General features: G+C 37.6%; 1 protein-coding gene across 3 annotated transcripts in view; it reads right to left on the bottom strand.

Annotated features, from left to right (window-relative positions):
* Positions 1-19,493, bottom strand: part of SYT1 (synaptotagmin 1) — a 1,196,932-nt gene that overhangs the window by 175,619 nt on the left and 1,001,820 nt on the right. For all 3 annotated transcript variants that reach the window (XM_059934706.1, XM_059934708.1, XM_059934707.1), the window contains one exon: positions 18,253-18,435. In XM_059934706.1, the coding sequence (XP_059790689.1) occupies positions 18,253-18,418 (166 nt within the window). In that variant the 5' untranslated portion in view covers positions 18,419-18,435. The remainder of the gene's footprint in view (positions 1-18,252; positions 18,436-19,493) is intronic.

The raw sequence follows: 19,493 nt of genomic DNA, 5'->3' as shown, positions 1-19,493 counted from the left end.
AGTGGCAAATAGCCTGTCTTAGTCCATTCAGGTTGCCATAACAAAAATATCATAGACTAGGTAACTAATAAACAACAGAAATTTGTCACAGTTCTGGAAGCAAGATCAGGGCACCAGCAGATTCTGTGTGTGTGGTGAGAGCCCACTTCCTGGTTTATAAACAGCTGTCTTTTCACTGTATCCTCACATGGCAGAAAGAGCAAGGGAGATCTCTGGGATCTCTTTTATAAGGGCACTAATCTTATTCACGAAGCCTCCACCCTCATGGCCTAATTACATCCTAAAGGACCACCTACACATACCATCACATTGGAATTAGGTGTCAGCATATGAATTTTGGGAGGATGTATATGAGCACCCTCATATACAAGTTACTTATTACATACAACACAAGGTCTTATTATGAGTGTTTTGGGAGGAGAGAGCATCTCGCAAGAGTTAAGAACCTGGATGGATTTGGATTTGGCTCAAGTTAAAAGCCAGGCTTAGGTTTGAATCCTCTGTTGCTACTTAGTAGTTGAATGACCTTGGTTACTAATTCTCCGTATCCTTCATTTCATAGACGTTATGAAACCTGTTGATGTGAACTCATTATCATTACCAAAATATAACCTTTGAAAAATTTGCGAGACTGAAAGTTCTGAACAGCAAACTGCTTTAGCTTTCACACTCCCTTTAACATTGCTCAGATACCAAAGAATCTGCACTGAAACATCTCAGCACTTTAACCCTGCTGCTGCTAACCCTGTGAAAATATATATTAGTGGTGATAATGGAATCTGCTCCCCCCACCCCACCACCAAAGAAGAAATGAACAAAATGAGAATGAATGATGCTTTCCAGTTCAAATCCTCTTAATTTTGTAAAAAAAAAAATTAAATGTACATAGTACAAATAGATACTAGAGAAAAGGAAATATCTATTGCTTTTTCATTAAAGAAAAATTATTTTGCTCTCTTCTAATGCTCTGTTTCCCCTTCCATATCTTTGCGGGCAGAATTCTGAGATGGCTCCCAAGACATCCCGAATTCCTCTTAGCACTCTTTATGTGCACATCCTGTAGAATTCCCTTTTCTTGACTGTGAGCAAGACCTGTGATATGATGTTACTATATACGGCAAGGGTGAAGGGATTTGCCAATGCAATGAAGATCCTAAGTCAGTTGATTTTGAATTAATCAAAAGCAAGATTTTCCTGAGTGTGTTTGACTTAATCAGTTGAAAGCCCTTCAAGAGAGACTAGACCCTTCCTGAGGTGAGAGAGATGTTCTTCCACTTGCCTCGAAGAAGCAGACAGCCTATGAAAGGGTGCCTCTGGGAACTGAGAGTCTCAGTCCTACAACTGCAAGAAATGAATTCTTGCCAAAAATCTGAAGGAGCTTGGAAGAGGGGCCTGAGTCTCTCTTCCGGAGTCCAGGTGACACATAGATTGCAATCTTGTGAGACCCTGAGCAGAGGACTCAGTTAAACTGTGCCTGCATTCTTGACCCACGTAAACTGTGGGATAATAAATGTGTATTGTTTTTAGCTACCGAGTTTGTTGTAAGCTTTCATGCAGCAGTAGGAAACTAATATATCTCTCTGCAAACCAATTCTTTGCATGTATTTATAATAGTGAAACACAGACTCCAAAATTAATTCAATAAGTAATTATTTAGTATCTACAGGAGCAATATATATGAGAATGTCCTTTTCTGCCTCCCCCCACCAAAAACAAATTTTAGACTAACCTGGAAGAATAAGACAATTAGCTCTCACATAAGAACAAAATTGGCAAGTGCCATAGCATGAGGTTTATGGAAAGAACAGGGGAAGGGAGACTCTGATCAATGTAGTAGGAAAAATAGTGCAAACATATAGGTATGTGGTCTCAGCAACACTTTATAATCCCAGTGAATTAGTCATTTGAATGTATTGGGAAGAGTTTCTAACACTGAAGCTCTCAGTAGACTGTCACCAACTTTTCTGTCCCAGGTTTACAAGTAACTTCTGTTGCAAAAAAATTAGGAGAGATGTGTGATGGGGTGTGGATATGTGGTGGCATTCAGAAGGAGCCAGGAAAGAGTTCACTTTGCCTATGGTAATGACAGTCTCTGTCATTTCATCTCATTCTATTCCCTGCCTCAGCACTTATCCAGTTCCCCTTCATCCTGCTAAGTGCACGAGCCATCATTCTGTTTGTCCCATGATGGGAGAGAACAGTTCACACTCACTGCTTTCACTTTCTCACTCCTCTTTCTCACTTCTTAACTCCTCACCTCACACCCTGCAAGCCAGCATCTGATGCCAGCTCTCTAATGAAATGAGGCTTTCCAAGGTCAACAAAGAGCTCTACATCCACTGGCCTTTTCTCAAGCATAAGCTTCCATGATCTATTTGCAGCATTTGCCATGCCTGGATGTTTATATCTGTTATTATTTCTTCTGATCATCAAGAAAGAAAAAAACAATTAGTTGGACCCACACTCTGTTTTTAAAAATCCCATAAAGGTTTATGGTTTGCAGGATAAAGTATGACCTGTTTAGCCAAGCATTAAATATTCTCAAAAATGGGGTCACATGATTTGCATCAACATCATTTCAATGTGTCCTACAATTCAGTCACACCAAACCAAACTGTTAACCATCAAACTCTGTGATGGCACTCACGACTCATGTTGTTCAGTATGAAATGGCTTTCTGTCCAGTTCTTTGGTTGTATAAATCCTCTCTTTCAAGGCCTAATTCAAAAGGCACCTCTTTCTTTACTAACTCCTTCTGTTGCTCCTATACCATTTCTCCTTCCTTTGTGCTTTGCTTACTTGCACCCTTCTTTAATACTTATTTCATTATGCCCTGTACCAGAGTACATTTTGCTTAATATCTTTGAGATGCTTTACTCCTTTATAAAATTAAAATCATAAATACATACCCAACAAGGTTGTTATGAGGAATAACTGGTCAAATAATAATTTAATACATAGGTGAGGTCCTGTACTAATCACTCAAAAATACTGGTAATGATGATGACGATGATATCTGCTCCCTCTCCCCCACTATATTGAAAACATGGTAAGGGTAGATTGCATGCTTTAGTCATTTTTGTTTTCCCAAATTTCAAGCAGTACATTCAATACATTTCTTTTGAATCAAATTGGCTACTGTTTCTCAGAAAATTTTTACTTAGCTTCTATGACACTCTGCACTTCTGCTTTACCCACTACTCTCTGACAGCTCATTTATCCCGCCATCAATTTCACTACTCATCCATGACTTTTATATTTTAAGAATTTATCATTGACTCCCCCCGCCCCCATCCCACACATTCTTACTTATGACAACTATCCACTTTCACAACCTAAATTTATATGTGGTCAACTCCCCAAACCTCAATTTCCAATGCTGAACTCTCCCTTGCATTCCCCATTCCCTACAGGGCATCACTGGGGAATGATCACCCAGACACTCTGGAATTATATATATATATTTTTTCCTACACACCCTCAGATCCAGTTGCAGTGTCTGTCAACTGCATGTTCACAGAGTCTGAACATGTGTGCCTTCCTTTCCACATCAATTTATACTTTCATTATCTCTACTGTTCCTTCAGTTGCCTCCTTCCTGCCTGGTCCATCTCTCCAGGCTCTCCCCTTGTAATCTCTCCTGCCCACACACTGCTGTCAGATTGATGTTCCTAAAACAAAACTATAATTATGTTACTTCCATGTTTAAATATCTTGAATGGTTCCTGGCTCCTCTTTAACGATTTAATAAAGTCTAAACTCCTTAGCCTGATATTGATGGCCCTTTCTAACCTAATTCCAAATTACATTTCCAGGCTCATCTTTGATGACTCCTCTACACATTTCTACTGTCTTACACTGTTACTGTCTCTATGCATATCTTATCTCTCCTACTAGATTATAGGAATGATAACTTACTCTATTTTGTATTCTACAACCAAGCAATTCATCCACACCATACACATTTATTGACTGCCTATCCTTTGTAAGGCACATAGCATGTAGTCTAAAATATGAAAAAATGGGTCAAAGTCTGAGGCTGTCTTCTAAGAACTTAAAATCTAGTAAGGAAGATAAGATATGAGCATAATACTACATGGTAGAAGATAAGTATATTGAAAGAGTAAAATGGTTATTCAGGAGGAGCAAGACGGAAGAGCTGGCATTTGAATTGAGCCTTATCATTTAGGTTAGGAAGGCTTGGATATGCAGAGATGGGGGTAATGGTATTTCAAATGTAGGAACACCATGGACTGAGGTACAAAGGCAGGAAATGGAGGCATGTCTCTTGGGAACAGTGAATAGTTCAGTTCAAAGAAGTTGGAATGAGGTTGGGAAAGTAGGTTGGGGCTAGACTACAGAGGGTCTTGGATGGCAGATAAAGGAGTTCAAAAATCAGCTAAGGGGGAAAGTACTAAAGGTTTCTGAGCAAAGGACTGGTGTGTTCAGAGCTCTAGGAAGAAACAGCTGGAAGATTTATGTACAATGGATTGGCCAACAGGGGAAGATGATTATGGGAAAATCTCTTAGGAGGTCCTAATAACTGTAATAAGATGGATGGCCCAAATAGAGAAGTGGCAGTGAGAATAGAGAGGAGAGAAGGCAGAGACTGAGGCAGTAGGACTTGTTACCTGGTTGGACAATGGGGACAAAAAGTGGGAAGAATCAAAGATGACGCTAGGGTTTTGAGCTTCAGGGTAGAGGTGTGTGTGTATTTCTTGGGGGGAAAAAGGAGGTGAGTTTAGTTGGGATATACTAAATTTCAATTTAGTAAAATATGCAAATGGCATATACAGATGAATGGATCTTAAAGAGAGTTTTAAAAATGAAATTCATTGTAGTTTTAATTTGCACTTCCCTAATGACTAAAAATGTTGAATGTAAATGATCATGCAGTTGATCCTTACATGAATTTATTGGTCATGTATACCTTCTTTGACTGAATATCTGTTCAAATCTTTGCTCATTTTTGTATTGGTTTGTAAGAGTTTTTTAAAAAAAAATATTCCAGAAACAGCATCTTTGTCAAATATATGTATTGCAGATACTCTCTCTCAGTCTATGATTTGCCTTTTTATTTTCTTTCTTTTTTAAAAAAAAAAAAAAATAAATAAATTTATGGCCGCGCGGGGTCTTTCCTGCTGCACGTGGGCTTTCTCTAGTTGCGGTGAGCGGGGGCTACTCTTTGTTGCGGTGCGCGGGCTTCTCATTGTGGTGGCTTCTCATTGCGGTGGCTTCTCTTGTTGCGGAGCACAGGCTCTAGGCGCGCGGGTTTCAGTAGTTGTGGCTTGTGGGCTCTAGAGCGCAGGCTCAGTAGTTGTGGTGCACAGGCTTAGTTGCTCCGCGGCATGTGGGATCTTCCCAGACCAGGGCTCGAACCTGTGTCCCCTGCATTGGCAGGCAGATTCTTAACCACTGCACCACCAGGGAAGCCCCCTGCCTTATTTTCTTAATGCTGCATTTCAAAAAAGCAGTCTTTACTTTTGAAGAAGTTTAATTTGTCAACTTTTTCTTTTATTGTTAATGGTTTTGGTGTCCTTTTAGGCAGACTATTGCTGGGTAGGGGAAATGGGGAGTTATTGGCCAAAGGGTACAAACTTCCAGTTATAAGATAAACAAGTTCTGAGGGTCTAATATACAGCATGGTGATTATAGCTAATAATACTGTATTATATACTTGAAATTTGCTAAGAGTAGATCTTGAATGTTCTCAGCTCAAAAAAGAAATGGTAATTATATGATGAGATTGAAGTATTAGCTAATGCTATGGTGGTAATCATTTTGTATAAAATCAACACATTGTACAGTTTAAATTTATACAATGTTATATTATCGATTATATTTCACTAAAGCTGGGAAAAAAGAAGAACTTTGCCTGTATCAAGACCATTGAATTATCTGCTATGTTTTCTAGAAGTTTTACAATTTTAATTTTTATGTTTAGATCTACAATCTATTTTGAGTTACCATTGGAAATGCACATTAAAATTACAATGATATACTCGATACCTGTAATACAATGGCTAAAATTAAAAAGACCAACAATGCCAAGTGTTGGCAAGGGCACAGGGCAACTAGAACTCTCATACATCACTGATGGGATGTAAATACCACAGTCATTTTAGGAAAAGTTTGGCAATTTTTTTTTTACATAAAGAAAAATAAATTCTATACTACTACTCAGCAGTTCCACATCTAGGTACTCCCCAAGAGAAAACATAAACATATTTCAACTCAAAGACTTGCACAAGAATATTTACAGCAGCTTTATCTTATGAGTTCCAAACTGAAAACAACCTAAACTTTCATTAATAGATAAGCAAATTGTGGATATCTATACAATGGAATACTGAGCAATAAAAAGAAATTTCGAATTACTGGTATATAAAAGAACATGGATGAATCTCAAAAACATTAGGCTCAGTGAAAGAAGCCTGATGCAAAAGACTACACAGTGCATAGTTCCATTTTTATGAAATGCTTGAACACTCAAAAATAATTTATAGTGACAGAAAGCAGATCAATTGTCACCTAGAACCAGGGCAGGAATTTCTGGAAAGGGACTAGAGGCATTTTTTTGAGGGGTGATTACATTTCATATACTTGTCAAAATGCACAGAGCTGTACATTTGCAGTGGGTGCATCTTATTGTATGTAAATCATTCCTTAATAAGGTTAATTTAACAGAAGGGGAGAGCTCAGTAAAGACATCAAACAAGACTGGGGATTGAGTTTAGGGTATGATTTACATAAAGAGAATATTGAAAGTTCTGAAATTATGAAGAAATCATAGCAGTAGATGAATGCCAAAGGCAGATCCTTGGAAAATATCTATCTGTTAGTGATTGAAGGAGGCAAAGAGAAAAAGAACACTCAAAAAGAAAGAGGATTAAAGTGTCAGGAACCTAGGGAGAAGAGAGTAACAGTAAGGGTAAGGTACATGGCACTGGGTGTCTGAGGCACATGGCACTGGGTGTCTGTACAGACAGGTCCACTGTCCCGGGCGGAATGAATGGCCGAATCAGGGAATCCAGATAGAAGCAAAGGTGCATCGAGCTCCAATGGAGGATAAAAGCAGCAGAACTGACTTTGAGAAATGATCCGTTTTTCAGTAATTGAAGCACTGGTGAAATCACGTGGTGCTCAACTTTTAGAAAGATCATCAAACTCGAACTCTTACGAGAGTTCCTGGGCTTTCACATCAGTAGCGTTGCTGTTAGAGGTGAAGGCTACGGAATGCAAAATAGCAAAACAGAGTCTCCGCTGATGAGGACTTGGAAGACAGCCAGGTAAATCACATCAGAGCCACATTAACAGGTATGGAAAAGACAGGTGGATGGATGACAGCAGCTGTGGAAAGGTGAGGTGACATGCAACAGTTCCAACTAGTGTGGGCAGAAGATGGCTGGCAAGACCATTTTGAAGCACCACTTCAAATGATGTCCACCGTTGTGGCCTTATCGGCAGCAACAGTCCCCAAAAGACCAAAGGGCTGTGCTTTGTGTGGCTGATAAGTGAAACAGGGAGACTCATACAGGTTTCCTATAAACAGCTAGTCAGCAGAGAAAACCTCACAAAAGTACCCAGTGTGGGAAAAGCAGCTGTAACACAACACTTAGCGATACCTTTGAACTCTCTCGGTGAACGCACAGGAAACCGGGCTATGTGGCTCAGCAATCGTTAAGAGAAATGAGCTCATCTTGTTTCCTGGGCATTGCAGGACCATGCATTATTTTAAAAACTAAAACATGAAACTAGTATTAAGTCCCAGGTCTCCACTTGAATAAAAATACTTGCGGGGAGAACTGTGTACTCTGAGGACCAGTTGGGTGGCTGTTTGTATCTCAGTGGTGAATCAGACGGGGCTGCCACCAGGCCAGAGAGAATCAGACAGTTCCTAACATTCTGATACAACACAGGCAAGGAGGAAAGAAAGCAAAACAGCAGATGACAAAGGCTGAGCAAAGGGAGAGAAAAATCAAAGGCGAGAAAAGATGATTGTGAAGGGCTGAGTGGTTGAGGGGAAAGCAAAAGGGATCTGGAGGGTGGCCCATCTTTAGTCCAGCATAATGTTGAATTTCACCTTTGATTATTATTATTACCCCTTTCCAGTGATACTCCTTTGGAAGCCCTTTTTAAAATAGATATATAATTGACATATAACATTATATTAGTTTCAGGTGTACAACATAATGATTCAATACTTGTATACGTTGTGAAATGATCACCCCAATAAGTCTAGTTACCATCCATCCCTACACACAGTTAGAAATGTTTTTTCCTTGCGATGAGAACTTTTAAGATCTCCTCTCTTAGCAACTTTCAAATATACAATACAGTGTTATTAACTGTAGTCACCATGCTGTAACTTACTTCCCCATCCGTCCGTCATGACTGATCGATTTTATAACTGGAAGTTTGTACCTTTTGACCCCCTTCACCCATTTTCCCCACCCCACTGCCTGCCTCTGGCTTCTGCCAATCTGTCCTCTGTATCTATGATTGGAAGTCCTTTTCTTGTTAATATAATTATGTAGGATCTTTTGGGCTAAAGGAGAATAATAATTCTGCCTACTATGAGCCAAGTTTTGCGCTGAGGTTGGAGACACAAAGATGAAAAGACAGTGTTCTGATCTCATGTAGACTGGTTCATATTAAGAGAGAAAACACAAAAGTAAAATAGAAAGTAAACATTATGAACATATGTAAAGCACAGACTTATTACAGAGGGAGAATTGCTGATGAATATTAGATTACGGGATTGGTAGCATGAGGAAAGGAAGACCTTTATAAAAGAGTTGAGTTCTTAGGCATAACTAAAAGTAGTCCAGCTAGAGAAGCAGTGGCCAGCAAGCAATTTCAGGCAGAGGAGAGAGTTTGTGTAAAGACCTGGAAGCATGGGACGATGTGGATAATAAATTCAGTAACTCTAAGAGTCTCTGTATTGACGAAACAAACTGTGTGAGGGTGAATAATTGCCCATGAGACTGGAATGTATGCAAAAACCGTATCATATCTTACAATACTGTTGATGTCTTGCTAAGACAGTTTAATTTAGAGGTCCTTCTGGTAGAAAAATTCTGAGCCTGTAATGCTATTGAAGCCAGAAACAAGTTAAAATGATGTGCTTTAGTTTAGTTCCTAAGCATGGCATACACAGCCTAGCACACAGTAGGAGCTATATAAATAGGCATTAGGAGTTTACGAATTTTGAACATGGCCCATGTTATATTCCAGACAATGTTTAAAGCACTTTATGTATATTAATACTTTACTTCTCACACCTTCCCAGAGGTAAGTACTATTATTATCCTCATTTTACAGAGAGATTAAATGATTTGCCCAAGGTCGTGTAGTAGTAATGGCAGAATTGGGACTTTGAACCAAGGCAGAACAACTCCAGAGCTCACTCTCTGGCCTTTTATTGTAGCAAACAATGCTCCCCTACTGCGGGTTAATAACTAATACTGGACCAGAGCCTCTGAGTGACTAATTTAGAATTATGGTCAAAGTCTTAAAACTTAAGGCTACTGAAGTGTACAGAAGAATTTAGGGGGTAATATTTATATAACAGCAGTGTTTTTAATCTACTGCAATAGTTTACTGATTTTAAAGAATCTGATCCAAATCCTTATGAAGAAAAATTATTGCAATAAAATTTTACTTTCAAGGCATTGAACCATGTAACTCTATCAAGTTTATTACCATGAGATCCTGGCTCTTTTCTAAGTTTTTGTGGACAGGTACACACTCCTTTCCATAAATGGCATAATTGTTAGTCAGATATATTTCTATTATTTGTAGCTTACTGTTGCCTTTTAAAAAAACTTGTATGTATGTAAAAAGCTTGAAAGAGAAAAAGGCAGAGGGTTGAAGTGATTTTGAGATTCCTCCAGGACAGTGGTTTCAATGAGAGTGTTGCTTGGTGAGGAAACTTTTAAATGGGCCAATATCTTCTTAATCTTTATTTCAAAGTTATCTAAGTTCACTTAAAAGGCAGACTGAGGAGGCATGTGGACTGAGAAGATAACAAGTTCAAATCTCTTTATTCCAGTATTCTCAGAAATGGAAATCAAAACAAAGAAAAATAAAGCCGAGTGCTAAAAAGATAATGGCACATGGCATAATTTCCCTCTGGTTTCCGCTTCTAAATTCTTTATCTAATTTAATAGAAACTGGCACAAACCTGACAGGTCAGCAGTGCAATAAAAGATCTACATAGTCATTAGAATAGGAGAAAAAGCAGTCTCTCAGCTTCTTTCCTTTTGCCATTTTCTTTATAGATTTGCATTTATAGTCACACTTCCCTGAGTGAAAATGTAGCCTGTATTTTGACATGCAACTGCTATGTGGTGAGAAATAGATGTTTAAAATTATTTTTAAATGTATTTATCTATTGGTACAGTATTTCAGCAAGGCGATTCCTGAGCTATTTTTAATCTATGTCCAAAATATTGTTCACTCCCCTTATTTTTCTTAGGTGTGTTTACTTAATATCTTTGAAATGCTAATGGAATATAGCTAAATAAGGTCTAGAAACTTCGCTGAGATCTTAACTTCACTTGGTGGCTTAAGGTGCTTACTGTTACTCTGTATTACCTACGCTTTGGAGGCTTATAAAATCTCACAACATTAGTTAATTTTAAAGGCATGAATTTCTTGGGGGAATTTTCTGCATAATAGGCTTCCAAGAGGGAAACAAAATTCAAGGACACATTTAAACAACCTTCCTGAAATACAGCATCAGTAGCATATAATTTTGTTAGGTTTATACATTGAATACAGGATGTTGATAGAGTCAGATTACACACTTGCTCTTTAAAATCAGTAGTATAACGAGTATTTTATAACAATCCTTTTAGTCAGAGTAAATAATAGATAATACAACATACCCACATAAATTTTACAAATCAATAAAATGTGCTAACTATAATAGAGGAGAAATAATAAAGTAATTTGTAATGAAATAATTCACAGTTCACTGTAAAAATCTTCAGACAGAACTTTACTAGAAGACACGATGAAGTAATCAAATGCTCGCAACTGCTCAAAGGGATGTTTGGAATTAGAGAAATAAGACAGAAGATTTGCAAAAAGTCAGGAGCAAGTGAAAGTTCAGAGGTTAGGAAAACATTAGAATAAAAGCTAGAATATTCAGTTTATATCAGAGCCACGCAAAAAACACTTTCACATTGTATGTCAAGTCATTCTAGGTTCAGATAATTATAAACAGGGGTTCCTTCTATATGCACATCCCAGGGAGATTGTGAAATTTGTGCAGAATGTGGAACAGTTTTTCATTATGCGAAACTGTCTCACGTGTTGGAAGATGTGTAGGTTCCCGGGCCCAGGGCCTCTAAATGCCAGTAGCTGCCCCTCATGCCCATTTTTCAGCACAATAAAAACGGCCCAATGAATATTCATAATATCCTGTAGGGGGCAGTGCCAACTCAAAATTTTAAGAACCAAACTGACTTTCTGCCCTAGGATTAACTTTTTCATGGTAACTCTTAATACACACACATTGAATTCACATTGTACTTACATATACACATATGCATTTCCTACATTTTGAATCAGAGTTAAACTTGAAAAATGATATAACTAAACTAAACTAAACTAAACCGTTTATTGAGTGTAAGCATGAATCACTACATCGTGCTGTGAACAGCAACCCTTATCGCTAAGTGTCCTTGTTCCAAATAGATTCCTTCAGCATTGCACTGATGAAGTCACTCAATATTGCAAAGCACTTGCTCTGAAAATAGCACTCATCAGCATTGTAACTTTTTTCTCATAGATATTTCAATTTAGTAGAGGTTAACAATGAATAATTTCACTTAACATTTCAGCCAGTGCTTTTCTGAAGTGTGAGAAGTACTGAGTCAACAGATGAGAGCTGAAGCTGAGTCAGTGGATGATATTTGAGGAGTTCATCTATACAATGCAACAGAATCTAACTCTTAGTACTTAGGTAGCAATGGATTATTTATTCACATGACAGTGTTAGAGTGAGTCCAATAAAAGAAATGCAGAAACATAAAGTGAATAAACACTTGCCTTTCAAGCCAAGGAGAAACTCTGATTTAGTACTAAACTTGTATTCCAAGTATTCAGTTAGTAAAACAAATAACAAGAGATGAACATCAAATACCAACCAGTATCTCTGAACAGGCACATAGAGCCCTAAGAGTTTCAAGTCAGTGGAGATAAGCAACAGTGGAGGTGATTTGCAGTCTTTGTGACATATTGTGAAGGCAAAAAACTGCAAAAATTTTCCTGACACAGCCCTGCACCTACAATCTGCACCATGTGTGCCTTACTAGGCTTCAGCTTTCTTATCTGTAAAATGGGAATAATAATTATTCACACCTAGTAGAGATTTTACAGGGCAGAATGGAGGTTGATTTCACAGAATGCACAGCCCTTGCTTCCATGCTAAGTGCTCAATGAATGTTGGCAGTCGTTACAATAATTATTGTTCTTCACATGCTGTGTATTACTGTATGTTCCTAAGGGTTCTCTTCCTACGTTTCTTGAAATTATCTTCTTGAATTAACATTGTGTTCTTGACACTAACATATGGCAGTAGCATTATATTCATTCTGCAGCCCCATGAGGGAAAACAAAGTTACTGGACTGCATTTTTCCTCATGGATGAATATTTGCTTATGCCATATTTAACCAATCATATCACTACTGGATGTTGAGTTTCACTGGTTATTGCTGTGAGGGGTAACACTGATATATCTACCACTTGTTGAGGCCACTGCCTTCAAACTGTGTTCCATACAGCCAGGTGTCTTTGTAGCTGCTAATAAACCTTGGGAGCGTGAGTGAGGAAGATGCCTTTACTCACCAAGGCAGCTCTGACTTGCTGTACAGAGGTTTCTGTATAATATTTTATTTGAACAAAGGGATCCTTGGCTAAAATGTTTGAAAACTGTTGCTTTCTAGATCATAGTTTCTGCAAGCATGGCACAAGAACCACAGTATTTGGTGTAATGTTAATATTTGTAAGATGGCAATACCTATAGTTTAGTTTCTAGCATGGTAGCAGATACTTTCAAAGTATGGGGGATACGAATGCGTGTAAGAAATTGTCCCTGCCTCTGAGGAGTTTACATTTCAGTGAGAAAGACAGATATAACCAAACAAAACAAGGTAACCAAGACAAAGATTTTAATGAAGAGCTTTGAAGGCTGGAGGATGACTCAAACAATTCTGCTTTGGGAAATGAGGGAACTTCTCATCTAAATGGTAACATCTGAACTGGTTGAGTGATTAAAAAAAAAGAAAAAAGAAAAAAGAACCTGTCAGGGTTAATTGGGTAAAGGGAATCCAGGAAGAGAGAAAAGCAAAGTGCTGGCTGGTTTTGAGAGGTTTTTTAGGAGGGGATTTCACAGGACTTAAATGAATGCAGGTGTGGAATTGGAGGTGCAATAGCTCAGGGAGACAAGGATAATAGTGAAATTTCTTACCTGAATAGCCAGGGGAATGAGATGGCCCAGGGAAAGCATGGAGAATAAGACTGCAACAGGATTAAAAATGGAACCCTGGAAACCATGACATCTACCACTTCAGGGAAGGAAAGGTAATGAAAAGGGAGGACCAGTCAATGAATGAGAATAAGGAGGGAGGGAAGGAAGAGGAGGAAATGAGAGTAGACTCCTGGAAATCAAGATTTTTCAGATGATGACCGCTGGTCATAATGACAACACAGAAATATCTGACTAAATGAAGGTTGACAATCACCCTCATAATTGTGCAAAAGGAAGTACCTGGTGACCCTTTTAATAGTACTTGACGATGCAGATCAGAGCAGAAGAAGCTGAGTTGTTAATGGAAGTTGAAGAAATAGATGTCAGGATCTAGGTTATGGTTTCCAATCAGTTTGATGTAGATATGAAGGAGGAAGTGAGAATGGTGGGTGATGGAGGAGGTAAGGGAAGAAGAAAATCTTAGAGCATGAAAGAAGGAAACTGACATTTCTGAATCACCTACGATGCATAGAATTTCACTAGGCACTTGCAAATATGTGGACTTTTTTGAGCATACCTGTAGGCTAAAAGGAATGAGGGAGTAAGAAAATGAAATTACAAAGGAAAAAAAGAAAATTAGAGATGATGGGAAGAGGAAACACCAAGAAGGAATCTGTCTTTCCTAGAACAGGCATCCTTGGAATGTGTTTAAAGAAGGCAATACTTGAATATTTGGCTGCAAATTTTCTGGAATTTTCTCAATTTGGGTGTCTGACCTGAATAGAGGGCTTTTCTGAAAGAGAAATAGACTTGCTAAAAATGACAACTAGACTCTAATAATAGCTAACACTTATAGGATGTTTACTCTGTGCCAGACACTCTAAGCCCTTCCTATGCATTGATGCCTTTACCCAACTACCGGATGATGGAGATATTATTTTTAATCCCCATTTTATACCAGCAGAAACTGAAGCACAGAAAGATGAAATAATTCCCGAGGTCACAGAGCTAGGATGTGGCAGAGCTAAGATTTGAACCCATGTAGTCTGTAACCAAAGCTTGTGTTTTTAATCCCTGTGTTAAACTGTCTATCCAATAGTATTTCTGCACAAATTACATAACTACCCTTAGCCCACTTGCTCTTATTCTAGACTCAGAGTCAAGTTCTGGCTATTTGGTTTTCTGCTGTGCTTCAGGAAAGTTGCACTTGACTTCAGGAAGCTCATGAATATCAAAACCTTAATCACAGCTATTTGGATGACACGAGTTCATGCTTTACAAACCAACCATGGCCCTAGTCATATTAAAATCAAAGTTGCAAAATAAAGAAACATTCTGAAAAACCTTGTCTGCTTCATTTAGATAACAGTGTGCAGAATGAATTGAAAGATTAAAATGCTCAGCATTTACCATTTACTTTTCCTTTTTTTATTTGACACCCCATAGTGTTGTGGATGATATCATCAGGCAATTTGGTTTGAATATGCTCCGTGCTGGACTCTGCAGATTACCCAACTAATGACATGCACACTCCTTGCCATTGTGATACCTCTCTTTTCACAAGTGGGAATTTCAAGTGACAGACTAAAGCTGTTTGCTATCAATTTTGCAAAAAACACATCTGCCAGAGAGCCAAGATTTAGTTCAGAGACGGAAATCAATTAATATTCTAATTTGTTACCTGTCATTAGCATCACCGTATTATGCCAAGTCAGAAGTGATAACCTTTATATAACATATGCTCCTAAAGGAATTTGATTTAGGGATCTGTTTCATTTCTGTTGAGTGTTGCTCCCTGTGTATAAATCCCATTAGAAATTTCAATTACACGGGCAGTAAAAATTGTGATGGATTAAAATGAAAGTGTAAAATTCGCAGTTACAATATTTATCATAAACCTGCATGGCTGTATTTATGATTTAGTTTTTCTAAACTTATTTACCAAACCGTTTAAAAATTTTAGGTATTTCAGTTGTTTCTTCCCATTAAATCAAGGAGAGAGCCAGCAACATAATATTTCTAGAGGTGTTACCTAGATCCTCTGACATTCTATTATTTTAGGTTGCTGGTCAAAAGCAAATCTCCATGGAGGAAGGCTGATTTCCTGGGCTAATTCCCAGTGCCCAAGAAAGAAACACAGGAATGGGATAGTGGCTTGGGAAGAAGGAATGAAATAAGATTAGCCAAGGGAAAGAAAAAAAATGAAGGGAGTGTTGCATAGATATTTTTTCCCAGCTGATTCTTTTCCTGCTGATGCACAGGGAAGAAAGTATAAAGTAATAGCTGGCACTAAGTGGAGAAGGCTAAAAGATGGAGTTATGACTATAAATATGGAAACAACTTGTTTTTTCAATGTGAATGACGCAGTCAAGCATTGAAATGATGCTTTCTTTGGTGTTAGAAATTAAATTTTAAAAATTTATTGTAGTTGATTTACAATGTTGTGTTAATTTCTACTCTACAGCAAAGTGATTCAGTTATACATATTTATACATTCTTTTCCATATTCCTTTCCATTATGGTTTATCACAGGGTATTGAATATAGTTCCCTATGCCATACAGTAGGGCGTTGTTGTTTACCTTAAAATTTTTTCATATGCTTTAAATTTTCAGCATCTTAAGCCCTCAAAATCTAAGAGTGGGGGGCTCAGCATGTAAGTTAAATCAACATTGATTCATTCATTAATTCACTCAACAAATAGATATTGTGTGCCCCGTATATACTAAGGATCACCAGGGATGAAACTATGCATAGAACAGACCCAAATTCTTGCCCTCATAGAGGTTACATTATTTTGGAGAGAGCCAGAGCAATTGAAAAACAGATAATAAAATACATAGCATTTCAGATGGTGCTAAGTAATACAGCGAGAAATAAAGCAAGGGAGAGGGCAGGAAATGCTGGCAAAGATTGGGTGGGGTAAATGTATTAGAATTTTAAGTAACATGCTTGGGGAAGTCCTAATTAAGAAGATGCTATTGGGTGAAGGCCTAAAGGAGATGAGAGAATGGGTGTGTAGATACACGGGGAACATTAAATCTCACTGTTATCAACATTGCCATTGCTTCTCATATTGTTTACTCTTCCAGAGAAGGAAAGGGTGTTGAAGACAAGGCAGAATATGCGTTTGATTTGGTGGTGTTCTTTTCTTTCTCTGCTTCCCTCTAACACATTTCTTTTAGAGCAAGCATTTCGATAAAATATTCAAGTGAGAGTTTGCCCCCATGACAGATGCATTTGGTTTTTGCCCTGTAGTTATGACTTCAAAGTCATATCAAAAGATACCCAAATCAGTCCATCAGCTCAGCAGCAGAGCAAGGAAGAGAACCTGAGAGCCTGTGTTTCCCATCCTAGGGATCGCTCTGTTGGACCATCTCCATCTTCCCTGGGTTATGGAGATTCATGCTGGGAATGGAAATTGCTGACAACTGAGCTAAGAGTGTCTCTCAGATGCACTTGGATTTGTTAAAGGTGGACAAACAGATGAACAAGTTGTTAATTCCTGGGAGGATAAGAAATTGATTCCCTGTACTTTTCATTTAGTTTCTCAATGTCCTTATAGAATAACTCTTATAACTTTGGTAAATCTCTCATCTAGATGATTGCAACAGCCTGCTTTATCTTCTGTCCTTGCCCCTCTAAGTACATTTTCAACACAAGCACATTTTCAAGAGTGATTTTTAAGAAAAACCTACGGCAGATCATAGGATACCTCTGCTCAGAATGTTGAGAAGGCATTTTATTTCACTCAGAGTAAAACCCAGGTTCCTTAGAACAATTCACTAGGCTCCAAATAACAGGGCCTCAGGTTTGTCTTCTGCCATCCTCTACCTTGTGTTATTCTACCGAAGGCACACTGAGCTCCTTGCCATTCCAGGCAGATTCTTGCCTAAGGGCCTTTGTATATCACAGGTTTTAGAACTTTCTCCCCTACTTCCTCCAGGTTTCCTTACAAAGGAAATTAACTCAGATAATACTAAAAAATAATGACCTTTTACCCTCTACCACCTTCCCTTTCCCACTTACTCTCCTCCTGTTTCCTTATATTATTTACCATTCTGTGATGTATCATATACATTTGCCTCCTTACTGATTATTTCTTTTCCCCCACTAGAATATAAGCTTTGTGAGGGCCAAAACTTACTTTCCCAGAACCTAGAGAAGTGTCTGGTGCATAGTAAATGTTCATCTCTGAAGAAAAAAGACCAACCTGTAGTTTATGATTTAAATTCAGTGGCACTGGTTGGACTTAGTGCTATACCCACACAAATAAACTTAGGTCCAGGTTATTGTTTCTTTCCCAATGACAACAAAGAAAATGTTAAAAAGTGTGCAAAAGCTTTTGAAATATTAACAGATGAGTGAAAGAAAACCAAACTTGTAATAATGGGAAAGTACATTTTAGCCATTGCTTAGGAATAATCTTTACAGTGGAATGATTTCATAAATACAAATCTAAACTACACAACACATAAACGTTAACATTCTCTGGAGAAAGAGACATTGAAGAAGATTAAAAAAAAGAGCCCACCTACATTAAACACAAGATAGTTTTTTTTATAAATTGGATTTTCATGTATTAAGTATATTTAAATCCTTAAGAAGAATATTCCATTTCCAAGAATATTCCATTTTACTTTTGGAATACTACCATTCCAATAATAAAAAATCAAATGTACACTTAGGTTAAGAGGAATTCTTTTTCTCCCGATGGGTACGCTGATTTTCAACCATTTATTTTTACGCAAGCAACAATATACAATACTCACATGGAATTTTATGCAACTCATTCATAAACTTCTCCTTCAGCTTAGAAAAGCCATCCTCCTTTCCTTCCCCAGGACTGGCTGACTCTGTGGCATTATTTGGTAGAACAGTCGCTGCAGTGGTGATTGGCGGGGCAGCTAGGGCCTCATGATGACTCTCGCTCACCATTTTAGGTTCAGGTGAAACTGTGAGGGGAGGGAAGCAAAAAAAAAAAGAACAATTCAAACTGGTTTAACTGACCCCACATCAGAGCTATTCTAGAGATGAAAAAACATCAGAGGGCACACCTGCTCACTGGGTAAATAGCCTGTCATTAGCATATTACTTTATGTTGGTTCATGAAATATTTATGGAACCACAGAGAAGGTTCTTCCCCAGAAGGTAAGACCAGACATAGTTATTGAAAGCATTTTCTCCTAACAATAAAATGAAACTGTCAAATCTGTTAGTTACTTATACAGGCAATTATTTGCTATATAGATTTAACTTTTTAACCCATATCCTACTGAAATGTCCATGAAACAATTGCTGACAACATACCTGCTCTATACTCTAAATGTTTTGCGTTTTCGAAAAGGAGAGACCAAATATTTATATTGGAAGTGTTGATAAATTATAAATGATAGCACATTCAAAATGTTAGTAAATTTTAAAATGGTTGTAAAGAATATTATTGTAACATTGATACGCTAAGATTCCTGAATGTTATACAGAAATTAGTTCTTGAATCTCATTTATTGATAGTATGCTTTCTGCCCAGTTATTTTTTTTTGACATTTACTGTAGATAATACTATGATCAATAATTCACTTGTCTTGCTGGGTGAATTTTTGAAGCCACTGTAAATGTGGCATGATTGACTATATAGACCGAGGTGCTGATGATAAAACATGACTTTAATTATTTCAGTTTATTTAGTTTGATTATATTATTGAATTATATAATTAATATAAATTATTAAATTTATTCAATTATTTAAAATGTTATCTTCAAAATATTTTAAAAAGTGAATCCTTAAGGTAGTCAGTGAAAAAATCTTAGCCTTGAATACAGAAAACAGTTCTAGTTTTCTTCACTAGCTAAATGAAGTTTGACAAGGCATTAAACTTCTTAATTTATACATCTTTTGAAATATGAAGAATCGAAACCTGCCCTGCCTAGATTTTTCTTAAGTACATGTGAAGTGCTGTATAAATGTAAGGAAGGTCTTCTAAAGGGGTACAAATGAAGTCATATTCTCCAA

This window comes from Balaenoptera ricei, chromosome 10, assembly GCF_028023285.1.
Source record: "Balaenoptera ricei isolate mBalRic1 chromosome 10, mBalRic1.hap2, whole genome shotgun sequence".
Taxonomy (NCBI): Eukaryota; Metazoa; Chordata; class Mammalia; order Artiodactyla; family Balaenopteridae; genus Balaenoptera; species Balaenoptera ricei.
Note: the sequence above shows the minus strand (reverse complement) of the source record. Positions and strands in the feature narration are given on the sequence as shown.